General features: G+C 38.8%; 1 protein-coding gene across 1 annotated transcript in view; it reads left to right on the plus strand.

The window, feature by feature from the left end:
* obscna (obscurin, cytoskeletal calmodulin and titin-interacting RhoGEF a) overlaps nucleotides 1–18,342 on the plus strand; it is a 91,122-nt gene that overhangs the window by 20,130 nt on the left and 52,650 nt on the right. The window contains 14 exon segments of the mRNA XM_056463198.1: nucleotides 3,358–3,624; nucleotides 3,854–4,126; nucleotides 6,750–7,013; nucleotides 8,599–8,865; nucleotides 8,962–9,228; nucleotides 9,313–9,579; nucleotides 11,489–11,755; nucleotides 11,828–12,094; nucleotides 13,899–14,165; nucleotides 14,745–15,011; nucleotides 15,125–15,391; nucleotides 15,478–15,744; nucleotides 17,577–17,843; nucleotides 17,999–18,265. Coding sequence (XP_056319173.1) covers nucleotides 3,358–3,624; nucleotides 3,854–4,126; nucleotides 6,750–7,013; nucleotides 8,599–8,865; nucleotides 8,962–9,228; nucleotides 9,313–9,579; nucleotides 11,489–11,755; nucleotides 11,828–12,094; nucleotides 13,899–14,165; nucleotides 14,745–15,011; nucleotides 15,125–15,391; nucleotides 15,478–15,744; nucleotides 17,577–17,843; nucleotides 17,999–18,265 — 3,741 coding nt within the window.

Consider the following 18,342-nt stretch of genomic DNA (forward strand, 5'->3'; position numbering starts at 1 on the left):
TCAGCCAGGGGTGGCATTCCTGGACCACTAATGTGGCCATCGTCTTCCCCAGGGCACGAGCAGCCGATTTAATAGTCATGAGAGCATAATCGGTTGCCGTGCGGAGCTCATGCAGCAAGCCTGGGGGAGAACCGCCCTCCTGCATCTTGGCCAGCTTCTCGGCTTGGTAGCGTTGATAGGTGGCCATAGCGTGCAGAGCGGAGGTGGCCTGGCCCGCAGCAGTGCAGGCTCTGGCCGTGAGAGACTCAGATAACCTGCACGCTTTGGAAGGGAGTGAGGGCGGACCTCTCCGAGTGGAGCAGCTCTGCGGACAGAGCACGCTCCGCCTGGGGAGTCGCCTCATAACCCCTGGCCGCTCCGTCATCGAGGGAGGTGAGAGCGGGAGCGCACGAGGACCGGGCAGAAAAATGTGCCCTCCATGCCTGCGTGAGCTCTCTGTGTACCTCCGGGAAGAAGGGGACGGGGGGTCTAAAAGGCTTCGCCTTCTTCACCCCCACGTAACACCCATCTAAGCGGTCCGGCCCCGGTTCTGGGGGACAAGCCATCTCCAGTCCCACGGCCGAAGCAGCCCGGAATAACACGGCTAACATGTCCGACTCCAGATCCGAAACCTCACTGATAACCCCGGAGGGTGGCAGGGGGTCCGGATCTTCATCAGAGCATGTCAGCCCGCCCTCCGATGCAGCGATGGACATCACGTCCCCGGTGTCATCTAATGAGAGCGCGGCCAACCCAGAGGATGGACCAGCGCTAACACTCGAAGCAGAAACAGAGCGCACTGACGAGGAGCGAGGGGTCCGCGGGCCCGAAGGCGACGGATTAGCCCCCACTGTAACCCTCAGGCCTGCCCGAGTGCTAACCGCTTGGCGGGGAGCAGCAGGGGTGACTTGCCCTAATAAAAGAGCTCGCCGCGACCTCAGTTGCGCAACAGTCAAGCCATCGCAATGCGGGCAAGAACTGTCCGCGAGCACCGCATCAACATGTTGGACCCCCAAGCATGTGACGCAGTACTCGTGCCTGTCATCCGGGGAGAGGAAACCACCGCATCCAGAAACGCACGGTCGAAACGACATCTTTAAAAAGACGCGCTGCACGACCGTGTGCTCTCTTAGGGAATTCTGCTCTTTTAACAAACTGCTCTTTCAGGTCACCAGCGAAACGCCAAGGGGACGGGAAACCCAGCTCGACCGCCGCTAGAACGTCTTCCCTCGCACTGGTGAGAATAATGCTTTCTTCAATGTTGGAAGTCAGCTCAGCAGAAGGGTTCTTCAGTCTCAGATCGGGTCTGAAGCAACAATTCTGATGAGCTGGCTCCAGCAGCCGACTGATATAGCCCTAATTGGCTCATCAGTTTCAGCTGTGGAGCTAAGCTCCGCCAATTCAATTGGCATTTCATTGGCCCGTTTTCTTATCTTCAGATGTGATTGGTCGTCTAAAGCACTCCCAAAAGTCTGTTTAATAACAGACACACGTTGAAGTTCCCATATGAAGGGGAACTGCCAACTGACCCAGCCGAGGCTTGAACCAGCAACCTTCTTGTTGTGAGGCGACAGCGAGACCCACTGCGCCACTAATTATATTTTCTTTCCAATTATATTATATTTCCTATTATATTTTTCTTTTGGGGAAAGTCTTATTTCTTTTACTTTTGGCTGGAATACAAAAATATTTCTTAAAGAAAAAATTTAAAACTGCTAAGGTCAAAATTAATAAAAGCCCCCTTAAGAAATTACAATTTTTTTTTGATTGGCTGTAGAACAAACCATTGTTTTAAAGTGGCTTGTCAAACTAACCTAATTAACCTAGTTAAGCCTTTAAATAGAACTTTAAGCTGAATACTAGCATCTTGCAAAATATATTATGTACTTCCAAAAGAAAATAGGTATTTAAAATTTATTATCGAAACTATTATGTTTAAAAACGTTTTGAAAAATCTTCCCTCCATTAAACAGCACATGAAAAATATTTGAAAAAGAGTAAAACAATCTCAAGAGGGCTTACTAATGTACTTATATGTGTTTTCATGCTACTAGTACTCGTTTTTTTTTACTAGTGTCTTTTTAATAAAGTACTAGTACTTTATTAGTTATCAGTACTTATTCTTCAAATACTATTTGTTTATTGGTTATATTTTGGGTACTAGTAGAGCTTTAAAATATTATTATCATCATTATTATTAGATTAATCTATTAATCTTTTTAAAAATCTCTTAATCTTTAATTAGAACTACTATTAATCTTTAGATAATATTGCCTATTAAACAGACACCAGTGCATATTCAGCAGATACCAGTACCTGTTCAGTACATACCAGTATTTATTTATTAAATACTAGAAGTTATACATCCGATAGATGTATGTGCTTTTTCATTACATGCTACTACCTATTAAATAGATACTATTTATTACTACTACTCATTTCTAGTAAGTCATTGTATTTATTGATGATGTTTTATTATCTATTTAATGTATACTTGTACCTTTTAAATAAGTTAAATTATATAATAATAAGAGGGGGTAGCACGGTGGCTTAGTGATTAGCACTGTTGCCTCACAGTAAGAAGGTCGCTGGTTCGAGTCCCAACTGGGTCAGTTGGCATTTCTGTGTGAAGTTTGCATGTTCTCCTCGTGTTTAGTGGGTTTCCTCCGGGAGCTCCAGTTTACCCCACAGTCCAAAGACATGCGCTACAGTTTAACTGAGTAAACTTAAAAAATTGGCTGTAGTGTATTAGTGTGTGTGAATGAGTGTGTTTGGATGTTTCCCAGTACTGGGTTACCGCATACTGTATGCTGGAATTGTTGGCGGTTCATTCTGCTGTGGTGACCTCCGAAATAGAGACTAAGCTGAAGTAAAATGAATGAGTGATGAATATAATAATAAAAATAATATTTTATGAAGTCTATTACAGTACAGTACTGTGTACAGTAGCTAAGAATAGGTTGAGGTATCTGGTAAATAAGTACTAATGTCTAATTTTAATGGATAGTTCAGCCAAAAATTTAAATTCTGTTATTGTTTACTCACTCTTGACTTGTTCCAAACCAGTTTGAATTTGTTGTTCTGTTGAACACAGACTATATTTTGAAGAATGTTAGAAACCTGCAGCCATTGACTTCCATAATATTTGCTTTTTTTTGCTTAATATTTGCCATTATGGAGGCCAATGTTTACATGTTTCCAACATTACAATATTTTCTTTTACATTCAACAGAAGAAAATAAAAACCCCAAACTGGTTTGGAACTGGTTTTGGAAGTCAAGGGTGAGTAAATAATGGGAGAATTTTTAGAGATTTGTTAACCATTCCTTTGATAGGTTCTGCTGAATCTCATTTAAATGGTTCATGTTTTGTATTCAGATTTGCAGCATGCTTTTGCGAAGGAACTGAAGGATGTACTTGCAGAGGAAAAGGGCATAGTGGTCATGGAGTGTGAAACCAGGCAGCCTGCCACAACAGTGACATGGTTAAAAGGCCTGATGGTGCTCAGATCGGGGCACAAGTACATAATGAAGAAGAAAGATGTTCTTCTTACTCTGACCATCTTCAACCTGGAGAGGAGTGACAGTGCTGTTTACATCTGTGATGTTGGGACAATGCAGAGCAGGGCATTACTTACAGTTCAAGGTAGCCAAATCAGATTAGTCAATAGATATTTATTTGCTTACTTAAAACAGCAAACATCACAATATATACTGTGAACAAATGCCTTCAAGTTCTCTCAGAATTGAATTGTTTTAAAAACGTTGTGAATCTGAGATTATTAAATGGTATTTATTTACTAGAATAAAGTGTTAAACTTACCGTTTAGTTTTCATGCATCTATTACATTATTTAATATAATTCTGATCCTCAGGTCAAAAAGTGGTTATAGTGGATGAGCTAGAAGATAAAGAGTGTCTAGAAGGGGAGACCATCATCTTTAGGTGTCGAATCTGCCCAAGTGACTACACTGATGTTAAATGGTACCTGGACGAGACCTTGCTGTACACCAACGATCTTAACGAGATCATGATGATTCCTGGTGGCTACCATACTCTTACCTTTAAACAGCTGGCACGGAAAGACACCGGCACCATCATCTTTGAGGCTGGGGACAAAAGATCATACGCATCACTGTTAGTCAGAGGTAACCATAATAAACCATAAAAAGATTTACATAGCAAATAAGTTTAAATTGGTTCATTGCAATTATTAATGATCACCGGACACTTTTACAGAGATTACTTTGAGGTGGCACTAGTCAATATTTCTTTTACAGCTTAGATATTAAACATAGAAATGTTATGATTATGTGACTAACTTGGTTTAAAGATGCTGTATGTTGTAATGTAAGTTTTAGACTATTCTAAAGCATAAAAATACCGTAAGATGTTTGCAGATATTTACGAAACAATCCAAGTGAACATTCTTGTTTATCTGAAAAACAATGCTGAAGTCAGATATTCTGCTTTGAATATGTGCGTTACACACCAGAACGCTGTCTTTGTTTGTCTTTTAACCCACTCACTGCCACTTTAGCCAATTATATTTCAGCAGCACGGGTTGCTTTGTTGGAAAACAGCGTATTTGAATCATCCAGTCAGAAAGTCTCTCAAAGCATGTGCCCACGACTGAAATGTGACCTCCGATGGACAGTAGCAGAATCAGAAATGAGATGCAGATTCATAGGTCAACATGAGGTGGTTATTAATTAGAAAATAATATAAATATTGCGAGCGTAAACATTAGGTGAGCAGGTTACATTATAACCCTGTGTCCTAACAATACACCACCTGACGAGATTTGCCGTGATAAGCAATTTGGCTGTTTGCACCAGACGAAACACCACAGAAATTTAAATACAGCCATTCAGAAGCACAGAATATGCACTCACTCATGAAATGAAAAGGTTTATAATCTAATTAATACATATTAAACCTCTTTAACCCTTTGATGCACAAGCTATAAAATAGATATAGAAAAAATAACCTTAGACGGGTCACTTTAGACCCATGTAGTGCATCAAAGGGTTAACATTATTAAATGTATAAAGCAGATGAGGTGTACCTGAGGTGATCGTTGTCAGTTTTCTGTTGTTTAGCTGCAAGAAATAGACGTTTCTAATATATCAATTCAAGGTGGTGGTTAGGACAAAAACTCCTTTTAATATGGAAATATTCCTTCTGTCACAGGCCGTTGTTTTTATATAGAACACGATTTAAATCAGCCTTTAGGCTCAATCGTCAGACTCGCTCTTGTTTGTCCTCAATCTGGCAACCTGCGCTTGTGTTTGTTTTGATCCAGGACTGTAATGCCTAGTTCAACCACTGGGTGTCAAACTTACTTACTGCACCTTCAAGTTACATTTCACAATTTCATTTAGAAAAAGTTAAATGAGCTACCTTCAAAAATATTAACCAACATTATGCACAGTATTTTAAATCCTATCACTCCACAATAAATCTTTTACTTTGAGCATTATTCAGAACATAAAATGTAATGTAGAATTGTTTAAATAAAACTAAAAGGAGTAATAGTGCAATTCATTATAAACATTAAGCTTAAATTTATTTAAAGTCATATTTATTTACACTAATGAAAACATAAAACCATGTGGGAAATTCACTATACTAATAATGAGATTTTTCTCATTTGATGTGATCGACATTTGTGCATTGTTTATATTTTGCTTGCCTGGTGTTAATTAGATTGCACTGTGTAAATATCTTTGGAGTATTAATTGTAGCACATTTCAGATTTAAAAACAAAATCCACTTACTGTATATTAGAGAAAATACATTACAAAACATACAATACAATACAAATTTTAAGGTTTAGAAGGTTTAGAACAACAAGTTGCAACATAGGCTCTTTCTGAAAATGTAGCCCTATATACATTTCTGGAGATTGCGAATTACGTATCCAGAAGTAAGTATGGCTGCATTTTGTCTTTAAAACAAACGCCACGGGTGGTATGACGCCATTTCATTTCGCGCTTACCAGCTGACCGATTACCTCCGTATGGATGGCTTTCTTGCTGTTACCAGTTTGATCAGTAGCTCGCCATGTACGTCGGCGGACTTGAGACGCAGAGAGGGATTTAACACGACGACAGGGTTTGATTCCGGCAAAGAATGGTTTAAGAAAGTGGAAAAGACAAAAACTAAAGCCAAAATAAACAAGTAAATAATGGGGTGAAAATGTGGTAAAATCTAAAAACGTGGTAAAAATCAGGCGAGGGCTTTTCTTTTTTTGGATTGCTTATTAAAACTGTTGCTTGGGTTTTGGGAAGTGGGTGGGCAGGTCAATCTGTGCTTTTGAAAACACTATTGGTTTGGTTTAGGGAGGGAGGTGGGTGGGTCAGTCGATCAGTCAGTCTGTCATTCAGTCAGTCAGTCAACAGCAGCCTCTGGTGGATTTACGTGAGAACAGAAGGTGCAAATGGCACTCGAGAGAGATATTTGAGATCTCTAAAAGCATACACAGTGGCCTCTGGTGGATTCATGAAAACAAAAACAGCAAAAACAAAAACGTACCTCCTGGGAAGTATTTGGTGCTCTCCAGAAATGTATATAAATGTATATACATGTATAAGTGTATTAAATGTATATAAATGTATATAAATGTATAAGTTTTTAGAATGAGCCTGGGTTGACAAAATAACTTTTAAATGTGTCTTTTTATTGACATAAAATATTATTAAAAATATGTACTGAACACTGTACAGCATAAAACATGTTTGCTCTTTGTACAACTGCTTTGAATCATAGAGAGACGCCCCACTATTACTAAAGCTTTGGAGAACACAGAAGCAATTGAAGGAGGAAGCTTGATGCTGCTGTGCAAGACCTCAAAGCCATGTCATATTGTTTGGTACAAGGACGGCTGTTTAATCTGGAATTCCTCAAAGTATTTAGTGAGTCGGTCTGGAAATGAGGCCAGGCTGGCCATCCGGGATGTAAAAGACAGTGATGCAGGTGTATACGAGTGCAATGCAGGATCTGTCAGTACTAAAGCCACTGTGACTGTTAAAGGTATTTCAAACATCTTTTTTCTACCATTTAACACTTGGGAAGTTTTTGTTTTATTGCTGTTTCTGAAATGTGTCCCTGAACCACAAAAAAATATGTTGAAAGGGTTTTTAAAAATATTAAGGATGACCTATTATGCCCATTTTACAAGATGTAAAATAAGTCTGTGTATGTGAATTTTTTGCTCAAAATACAGCACAAATATAACTTTTTGAAACTGCCCCTTTAGGCTTTGTGCCTAATTATATAATTTTTGTGACTGTTGCTTTAAATTAAAATGAGATTGTGCTCTTTTTAAAAGAGGGTGGAGCTACAAATGCCAATGTGTCAGCATAGTGGCAGATTCAAAAAACATGACTAATGTTCCTTGCTAATTAGGGAGAAATAATCTCCAATTGCCAGGCCTTTCCCCCTCAGATCACATGTACGTAGGGAGAATGTCAAACAAAGTGTTTCAGACTGTTTTTACGAAGTTTGATTATAAAAACTAAAATTAATGTAGTGATAATTGGATTTATAATAAAAATTAACATCAATATTTTGGTATTGATATTAATATTGATATTTTAGCCTCACACGAGGCACAAATTAATGTAGTGATAATTGGATTTATCACAAACATTAACATCTATATTTTGGTATTGATATTACAGTAATTTGGACATTTTAGACTCTTGTAGGGCACCAAATAATGTAGAAATAACAGATAAATAACTAGACACCAGACAGCTTCCAGACAGGCACCAGACAGCTTCGACTGTCAAAATAATTAACAATCAAATATTGTTAATTGAAATATACAAATATAAAGGTGTTTATTATCTGACCAAATCTGAAGGGAAATGAAATCGTCTGACTTGTAGAACCTTTAACTTTATTATCAACACATGGAAGACACAACTGTAATAAATGTGTATTTATTAACAAAAGAGTAAACAAGGGTAACTAAAATGACTAAATGTACAATAAATGAAGTGCATAGGCATGAATAATGAAGGTAATTTAGTTGTGGATTGTGAATAATAAGTCTGTTATCTTTTTTAAAGACAAGTTATTTATCTGTTTTTCTACATTATTTGGTGCCCCGTGTGAGGCTAAAATATTAATATTATTATCAATAACAAAATACTGATGCTAATTTTTTGTGATAAATCCAATTATCACTACATTAATATATATATAAAATATATATATTTTCCATTAGAAGCTGGTTATATTCACAGACTGTTGCCACACAACTGTTTAAACCCTTTATTAAAGTCATTTTTTTCATAATAGGTCCTCTTTAAACAAAGAGTATGTTCCTTGAATTTACTGTGCATTGCTAAACACTTAATTTGGAAACTTTAAAGGCAATTTTCTCGCCATTTTAATTATTTTGAACTCAGATTCCAGATTTTCACATACCTTAGTTGTATTTTGGCTAAATAGTGTCCAATTCTAACTAAGTATACATTAATGGAAAGCTTTTAGATAATGCTTAAATTTCCAAAAATGGACACTTATGACTGGGTTTATTGTGGTTGACGGTCACAAATTACATCATCTGTATCTGTCTGTAAACATCTCAATGTTTGTTTGGCATTAGCTATCCCTGCTGAGTTTACAAAAGAGCTTCAGAACCAGGAGGTGAAAGAGGGAGAAAGTGTGACACTGACATGTGAATATTCGATACCCGGCATCCAGTTTGTGTGGCGGAAAGGACCAGAGACTCTAAAATCTAGCGAGAAGTACCACATGAGGCAGAGGAAATCTTGCATTTCTCTTGCAATACACAACGTGAAACCGGATGATTCTGGGAATTACACATGCATATGCAGAGACCAGAAAACTATGGCTACTGTTACAGTCAATGGTAATGATACTGAATGTTATGAAAATGTATTCTTACCATAACATATATTTATTTGATAACATTGTAGTCAAACTTGCATGGTTCTTTGTTTTCCAGCGGTTCCTATATCGTTCATTAAAGAACTCAAGAACCAAGAGACAGAGGAGGGTAAAAATATGACCTTACGCTGTGAGCTTTCTAAAGCTGGTGTCCCAGTAGAATGGCTGAAAGGTAAACAAACTCTCTGTCCCGGGGAGAAGTATCAGATGAGGCACATAGTCACAATATTGGAGTTGGTAATCAGAAACCCAGTGCCTGAAGACAGTGGAACCTACATCTGTGTGTGTGAGAATCAAAGCACTAAAGCCGATATCAAAATACGAAGTGAGAAAATATGCTCATTAAGTAGATTTTGCTTTCTGAAATCCTGAAAATGAGGTTTACGTCATCTTTTACTTTTTTTTTTAGCTCAACCCATCACGTTCAAACAGAAGTTAAGAAATCAAATGAGTGAGGAGGGAAGCAGCGTAATATTACATTGTGAGATATCCAAAGCAGACATCCTAGTTGAGTGGAGAAAGGGGAACATCCTCCTCAAATCTGGAGAGAAGTACAAGATCAGACAGAGAGGATGCATTCTAGAGCTGAAGATTTTTAATTTGACGCAAGAAGATAGTGGACTCTATAGCTGTGCAAGTGAAACTGCGGAGACGTCTGCCAACGTCACTGTTAGCGGTAAGCTAGTTCAGTTCATGACAAGGATTTTCATTAAATATTTTTATGCTTTTCCTGTCAGGACAGCGTCATTTATAAATACTCAGTGCTTCCGCCCAAGTATATTTAGTGATACATTTTTTTACTATTATTATCATCCTTTTACACTATTTTGTATCCGTCCAATATAAACAAACATTTGCGGAATTAATTAGTGGAAAATCTTCTCGTTTACCTGTTTCGTTCTGTGTGTGCAACACCTGTCAACACTCCCAGAGACAGTCTCACGTGTTCTGCAGACCCACAGAGATGCGCCTTTTTGACACTTAAAAAAAATTGTCTGGCCGGGTCTCTAAATCTCCAGGGAGATTGTCAGGTATTCGGCTTTCGCTTTCTAAAGGTGTCGTTAATCTGATGCGTTTTTGCATTACCTTTTTACTTAAGCCTACTTTCGCTTAGCTTCACAGTTAACAGTGTGCACAATCGCGAGAGCAAGAGAAACATTAAATGATTAAATCTTAAATCTAAACGACTCAGAAACACTTTACTATATACTTGGAGAGGATAAAATGTCTGGTCTAAACTGGCTGCAAAATATATGTACACCATTAGTAATGGTTAATCAACGTGTTTGCCTTATTTAAATAATCTATGTGTTTTAATCTTGTAATTATTGTACATTTTTTAGATATTGTCTGCTTTTATTCCTTTTTCTGTCATTTATTTCACATTTGCTATATATTTTATTCATGTGATGATGTCATTAGGCTATATTAGATAGGCTATTTATAAACATATCTTAATGCTTTAGCATTCAAGTTTACTTTGAACTTGAAAGAGAGAGAGAAGCAGATTTGGTAACACTTTAATTTGATGGTCCATTTGAGTATTAGTAGACTGTCTGCTTAATATCTGCTGATACTGCTCCTTCAAACAGACATTTAACTGACTATGCAAGCATGTACATGTCAACTTACACTAACCCTAACCCTAACCCCAACCCTAACCTAACAGTCTACTTATGATCTAATGAGAATTAGTTGGCATGTTGATGCAATGTAACTTAAATTCTACAAATGGACCATCAAAATAAAGTGTGACCACAGACTTTTACGTGCCAGTGGGTGCATGTGGCTCCTGAATTGATTGCATAAAAGCCTTTTTTTTTACTTTAACCCTTAAAAAGAAGCAGTGTATAACAGTGTTATAATTAAACTATTCATTGTTAAAAAAGTAATTATGTTTTGTTAGTCATATAGTTAACTTTATCTGATGTGGGTAAATGGTGTGTTTAACCACAAGTGTATTTCAAACCTGTGGGAAGAACAGATAGATAAAAACATTTACCCTGTAAAATTATGTGAAAATCAATCTAGCCGCTCAGTCATGTTTGTGAATTTATTTTTTGTAAGACACTTTTTGTGTTAGAAAGGCAAGATATGAAGGTGTTGTGAACAGTGATAATAATTCTTACTTCGAGAGAAGAATTGCTCAAAAGTAATTAAATAATTAATAGTTATGAATGTAACTTCACATATAATAATAGTGACATTTAATAGGAAATTATTATTTTTTAAAATAGATTTTGTGGTTTCATCCTGGTGCCTTCAAGACCACTGTGTAAATCTTTACAGAAATGTATTAGCCAGTTTGATAAATAATAAGATGCATTTGCAAAGACATCGTACAGTACATTACAGAAAAACCGTGTTTATTTTGCTTTGTACAAAATCGATGAATGTGAGATTTGTTTTTGCTTTTTTGTTTTAATTGCAAGTCAGTTGGCCAAAATCACTAAAACTAGCCATAGAAAGCTGGCCATACTTATTGTTGAACCCTGCTGGTTTCAAACATTTTTATTGTTCGGTTACAATAAGTAGAAAGAACAAATAATTAAGGACATACATATTTGTTTCTATTTGCTCCATAGCTCAACATGTAATTTTCAAAGAGAAGCTGAAAAACGTGGTGGCCGACGAAGGGAAGACGATAACATTGCACTGTGAGGTTTCCAAAACAGGTGTCCCGGTACAGTGGTGGAAGGGAGATGAACTGCTTAGGTTTGGAGAGAAGTACAAGATGAGAGAACGAGACACATCAGTTGAGCTGATCATCAGTGAGGCTGTGGCTGAAGACAGTGGAGTCTACAGATGTGTCTGTGGAGACCAAAAGACCAAAGCTACAATCAAAATAGTTGGTAAGATGTGGTTTCTTTGAGATGAATTATTAGTTGATCCTTTGTTTTGAAATGTATATGGTGGTTTTTCAGGTGCTCCTGCTACTTTTAAGCAAGACCTTAAGAACCAAGAAGCTCTGGAAGGGGGATCTATAACTCTACACTGTGAGCTCTCCAAATCTGACTCACCTGTGGAGTGGAGGAGAGGAGAAAAACTGATCCTTCCAGGTTCACGGTTCCAAATGAGGCTGGATGGTAAGACTGCAGAGTTGGTAATAAGTAACGTTTTTGCTGAAGATGCTGGAACATACAGCTGTGTAACTGCAGACCAAAAGACCACAGCTGAAGTAAAAGTCAAAAGTAAGTTCTTAAGTTTGTTATGACAGTATATACAATGTACACTACTCTCAGTAAGGATGCCTTCAATTCATGAATGTTTCACCAATGCAATGTGTATACAAGGCAATGTGTAGACACATCTAAGGTAAACTTTCGCTATAATATAAATTTAAAATACAAATATAAAACTGATATTTTAATAATAAAGTGATAAAAAGCATATTTTGTTTTGGATTTACCATCATCCTTTATCTCAATCAGTTATCGGGTCACTAGTGACTAGGGATGCTCTGGTCAGGATTTTTGCAGCCGATACTAAGTAGAGACAGTTTACCGATTCTGGAGCTTTAAGCTTTATAATGCCTAAAGCACATTTTCCAAGTATGATACTTAAGTGGAGCTTTCTCTTTAGCCTTAAACACGTCTCATATAACCATTTAGTGTGGACTAGTGTGGACTGGTCGGACACAACTTTACAGAAAATAATAGATAAAGCTTGTTAAAAAATGGTAAGAAATAACTAACAGTGCAATTTAAAAACACTGCAAATGATTTGATGACTTAATTTGATGCATAAGAAGTTAAAATGCATGTTGCGTGCGTGTATGTGTGTGTGTTTTGAAGAGCCGCTGAGCTAACAGCTGACAGGTCGGGAACACACAGACACACACACACGCACACACACACTGTATATCTGAAGGCAGACACGCAAACTAGGAGATCGTTTTTCTCTCGCACTTGAACCACATCTGACAGATTATAACGGCTTTAACACACACCTTTCAAAGTTGTGTGTCACAAAAACACCACGTAATCCACTCAAAACGACATTGAAACCCATTTTGGGATCGCATATTACCTTTTGTAAACAGTGTAAACGGAAGTTCTAAACATTCTACCGGAAGACAGTGAACGCTATGGTGCCCTCCATGCAGCGGCCAAGAAAAAGGTCCATAAACTACTGTTTATTGCAATAACTAGGCCTATATTAGAAAAAGTGGCAGCTCTGGCCTTTCTTGGGACTCAGGTGGCGGCTCTGGCCATTCAGGGAATTTGGGAGGATCTCTCGCCCCTGGCTATTCGGGAGAATCTGGCGTCCACCATTCAGGAATTCAGGAGGATCTGGCGCCCCTGGCCATTCGGGGGATTTGGGAGGAAATTGTGCTCCTGACCATTTGAGGGATTGAGTAGGAAATGACGCCTGCCATTCGGGGAGTTCGGGGGAAGTTCGGAAGTATCTCATGGTTTCCCTGAATGGTGGGCGCCAGATCCTTTCAAATTCCCTGAATGGCCAGGGGCCCCAGATCCCCCTGAATTTCCTGAATGGCCAGAGCCGCCATCTGAGTCCCACGAAAGGCCAGAGCCACCACCTGAGTCTCAAAGTGAGCTGTATATATGTGTGGTGTAATTAGTCTATGAGCAGCATCAGCTGTGTGAGTCTAAACAATGGAGATTGGAGCAGGTGTGTGTGTGTGCTGCATGACTAGATCTTGTAGTCCATATACTGGCGGATTTGTAGTCCTTATAGCGATCTGCACAGGCTGGATTGCTGGTGATCGTGACACATGAAACAGTCACAACTGGACAAATTACTGTTGAAAATTAGTTTTTGCCCAAATGCAACAGCAAAATACATTTTGAAACATTTCAGTAAAAACAAATGTAAAAATATATTAAAACAAAATTCTTTAAAATTATAATCATATTTACAGTACAACTTTTACCTTGTTTTTGAATTGTGTTGTTTATTTTAAATACCTTATATTTTCTGTCCAAAATAATGGGTCATATTAAAAGACAATATTTAATGTTAATATTTTCTCAGGTCTTCCAATTACATTCAAGCGAGAGCTTCAGAACCAGGTGTCTGTAGAAGGTGAGAGTGCAGTATTCACCTGCGAGCTTTCAAGGCCTGGTGCTCCAGTCGAGTGGAGGAAAGGTAGAGTGATTCTGAAAGCTGGAGCCAAATATCACACAACGCTTGAGGGCCGATTAACCAAACTGGCCATAAACAACCTTGTGGAAGGTGATGCAGGAAATTACACCTGTAAAACCAAAGACTCACAGTCAACAGCCGAATTGACAGTTCAAGGTAGGATTCGATCCAATATGAAGAGAAGCAAATTGAAGCTATTTTTTACATTATGGAATTCATATGCATTTCATTGTCATGTGATTGTCTCTAGCACTGAGTGATCAAGTTCCTCCATTTCATATAAAATGTCCATTTTCTTCCACAGCACCAGTAGCATACAATCATGGCATTGCACAAAACCACTGTTGATTAGTTCACTGTTGGAGTTTCATTGCATGATGTTCAAATTCATAACCTCTAATTACACTCCCTTTTTGACATCAGGAAAATTCCTAATATCAGAAATCATTTTATTTTTTTTTGGTTAGAACAAGAAAGGTGGCTTTTACCTTTGATAGCAGATTCAACACAATCTATTACGTGTTGATGTACATAACACATCAATAAAATAAACCCGGTAGATACCTTTGATGACTTTTGCTTATGTAGTTGTTCAATCAGATGGATTTCCAGGACAAAAAGTATCCACATTTTACACTGTGGTGATGGGAAGATATAAATCCTTTGGCGAATAAAAATCTTTGGCAAGTCTACAGTACACAAACACATTCTTACTCAGTTCTTGGCTTTCTGAAGGACTCCCTGCTACATTTAAAGCAACTCTAAAGAGCCAAGAAGTTCAGGAAGGGAACAGTGTCACTTTGAACTGTGAACTTTCAAAAACTGGAAGTCGGGTAGAGTGGTGGAAGGGAGAAGAAATGCTCAAGACTGGGGAAAAATATCAACTAAGACACAAAGAAGCAAAAGCAGAGCTACTAATAAGGAAGGCACAACCAGAAGACAGTGGGGTCTATCGATGTGTGTGTGGAGAACATAAGACCGAAGCCACCATCAAAGTTAATGGTATGAATGTGTTCCAGGATGTTTTAATATGCAAATTGCTGATGTAAGTGAGCATAAAGATATAGCCGGTAAATAGAAAGTATTCTCAGACATGAAACATCTGCTTTGCATAGCTTTTCCCATAACCTTCAAACAAGAGCTGAAGAATCAAGAAGGCGATGAAGGGAACAACGTCATCTTGCGATGTGAACTCTCGAAGGCCAGTGCTGATGTACAGTGGCTAAAGGGAGAAGAAGCCCTTACTCCTGGAGAAAAGTACCAGATGAGACAGACTGGAACTAAATTGGAGCTCGTTATCAGGAAAGCCATACTTGAAGATGATGGAGTCTACGTTTGCGTATGCCCTGATCAAACATCCAAAGCTACTGTTAAAATTAATGGTACAAAATAAAAGGAAACTATAACATTTGCTACTTATCTAAGTTAAATCTGCCTAGTTGACCCAGATATGTTTACGATCTCATAGCTACTCCAATCACTTTCAAACAAAACCTGAGAAATCAAGAGGTGACAGAGGGGAACACTGTTGCATTGCGCTGTGAGCTTTCCAAACCAGGAGCCACAGTGAGATGGTGGAAAAGTGCAGAGATTCTGCAAGCTGGAGAAAGGTATCAGATGAGGACAGAGGGAAGGATTGCAGAACTTCTCATCAAGAATGTCAACTCTGAAGATGTCGGCTTCTACAGCTGCACTATGGGAAAAGAAAAAACGACTGCAGAGGTCAAAGTCAGGGGTATGCAGAGATCTCTGCAAACATTAGTAGTTAATAGTATACATTAGAGCTGCACGATTAATCTAAAAAAGATCTCGATCTCGATTCGACCCCTAGACGATCTTAATCCAGCATTTCTACGATTCTGCCAATCATATTTTCAAGTTCAGGAGAGAAGCAAAGGCGGCCGCACAAGTCTTCATGTCGTTTTACATGCATTGCTCAGCAACGTTGACACCTCCAAATACTGTTGAAAGAGTCATACTGTATTTAAATGGTACAATTCACCCAAAAGTGTCATTTCTGTCCTCATGTAATCATGTATTCGCAGCCGCGAAATCACATGTGATGTGAGCTGACTGTGAGCTGTTACCAAAGAGAGGGCAGGCGCGCGCCTGTGAATAATGTCTATTTTAGTGAACAGAACTTGCAAAGGCTGTGAATAACAGGTAATAAAGTTGTAAATAACATTCAGTTTGTGGCAATCGTTTGGGAGCCGTGCGGGAACTATGAACCGCACTTAGCAGGGAAAATAAAACCTAAAGCGCGCACATCATTTAAATAATCATATCGCATATTAGAGTAAGGATTATGACAAGCATTTAATATGTATTTCTTTCATAGCGAACACAGATTGTTGTGCATGATAATAAATGTTTGACAGTGTCAGACTGTATAACTACTCTAGACTATATAATGTTGAATATAATGCAAGAAAAAATTTAATAATGACAAATGTCTGATTTTACCAGTGGAAAAAAAATGGTCTAATAATGTTGTCAATGACAGATTGCAAGCATACGTCTCAAAACATGATAATTCAAAATCAGAATTATGAATAGTTGTATTCTGTTGTCATCACTTTACTGTGCATTAATGACCAGGACATATTTACAACCCAGGCTCATTCTGAGAACGTAGTCCCGGGGACGTTTCTAGAGACCGCAAAATACGTCCCGGGAGGTACGTATTTTTGCAGTTTTTGTTTTTGCGAGTCCGCGAGAGGCCGCTGTGCGCGCTTTTTTTCCTGCGCCGTTCTCGCGTAAACCCGCTGGAGGCCGCTGTCGAACGACCTTCCGCCTGTCTGCCTGGATGACAGAATGATTGACCGTGCGACCGGCTAATCGGCGGGCTGACCCACCCTCCTCCATCACTAAACCCAACCAACGACGATTCACAAAAGCCGTCCATAAAAAGAAAAGCCCTCGCTTCATTTTTTGAATTTTGTTTTTGTTTTCTTACCTGATTTCTGGAACCGCTCTTCCCCGGACTCGAACCTGGTCGTCGTCGTCGTCATGGTCAGCCGCTCTCTGCGCCTCGAGTCCGCCAGAGTACACGAAGAGCTAACCGGACAAACTGGTTGCAGCGGGAAAGCCCTCCACACGGAGGCGAGCGGCCGGCTGACCGGCCAGCAAGCGCCGAAGGGAACGGCGTCACACCGCCCCGCAGCGTTCGCTTAAAAAAATGAAATGCAGCCGTACGCACCCCCGGCTACGTATTTCGCTGTCTCCAGAAACGTCCCCGGGACTACGTTCTCAGAATGAGCCTGGGTTGCATATTTAAAGTCAAAATTTAGCATTTTAACCAACAGTAGACCTACACATAATATTATTGTTGTTTTACCATATGTTTGAGAAATAACAATAATAATTGTCTACTCATATTAACCTTTATTTTAAATCTACAGAATCGTGAGAAGATCATGATCTTCATTTTAAGCAAAAAAATAAATAAATAAATAAAAATCTCGATTCTCATTTTAGCTAGAATCGTGCAGCTCTAGTACACATTAGTAATATCTTTCTCTATTGAATCATTTTCAAACTTACTTAATACTTTTATGGTTTCTGTAGCTCTACCTGTCACTTTTAAACGAGAACTCCAAAACGAAGTAACCAAAGAAGGTGGGCAGGCTGTGTTTAGCTGTGAGCTCTCTAAACCTGGCGCTCAAGTCGATTGGAGAAAAGGAAGAGTTATTCTTAAAGCCGATGACAAGTATGAAATGAAGCAAGAGGGAACACTTACTCAACTGTTCATACATAATGTTGAACCAAGTGATGCAGGGAACTATTCATGTAAAACTAAGGATTCTGAGTCAACTGCAGAGCTCACTGTTAAGGGTAAGACTTTTTGCAGAGGCAGCTTGGTCTTTTTGTTTTAACTTGCTCCTATGATGTTGCATTGCTTCATATGCTACAGTCTTCTGCTTCGCTGTGCTTTGAGAGGCTGCATGGTTTGGTTGTGAAATAATCTGGCATATCTCTACCGCTTCCAGTTCCACCTATCACTTTCAAAGTCAAATTGAAGAATCAAGAAGTCGAAGAAGATAATAAACTCACGTTACATTGTGAGCTCTCAAAAGCTGGTTGTCCTGTTGAATGGAGGAAGGGGGAAGAGGTCCTCAGACATGGATATAGGTATCAAATCAGGGAAAATGATGTTGCAAGGGAGCTGATCATCATGAGCGCCATACCTGAAGACAGTGGAGTGTACAGTTGCATTTGTGGGGAGCAGAAGACCAAAGCCACAGTCAGAGTGATCGGTATGGGAGAAGTTTAAAGAAATTTTAGTTTTTATTGTCACTTGAGCTCGATATGAGCTAACATGCTGCTTTGCTAC

Source organism: Danio aesculapii, chromosome 8 (assembly GCF_903798145.1).
Source record: "Danio aesculapii chromosome 8, fDanAes4.1, whole genome shotgun sequence".
In the NCBI taxonomy this organism is placed as follows: domain Eukaryota; kingdom Metazoa; phylum Chordata; class Actinopteri; order Cypriniformes; family Danionidae; genus Danio; species Danio aesculapii.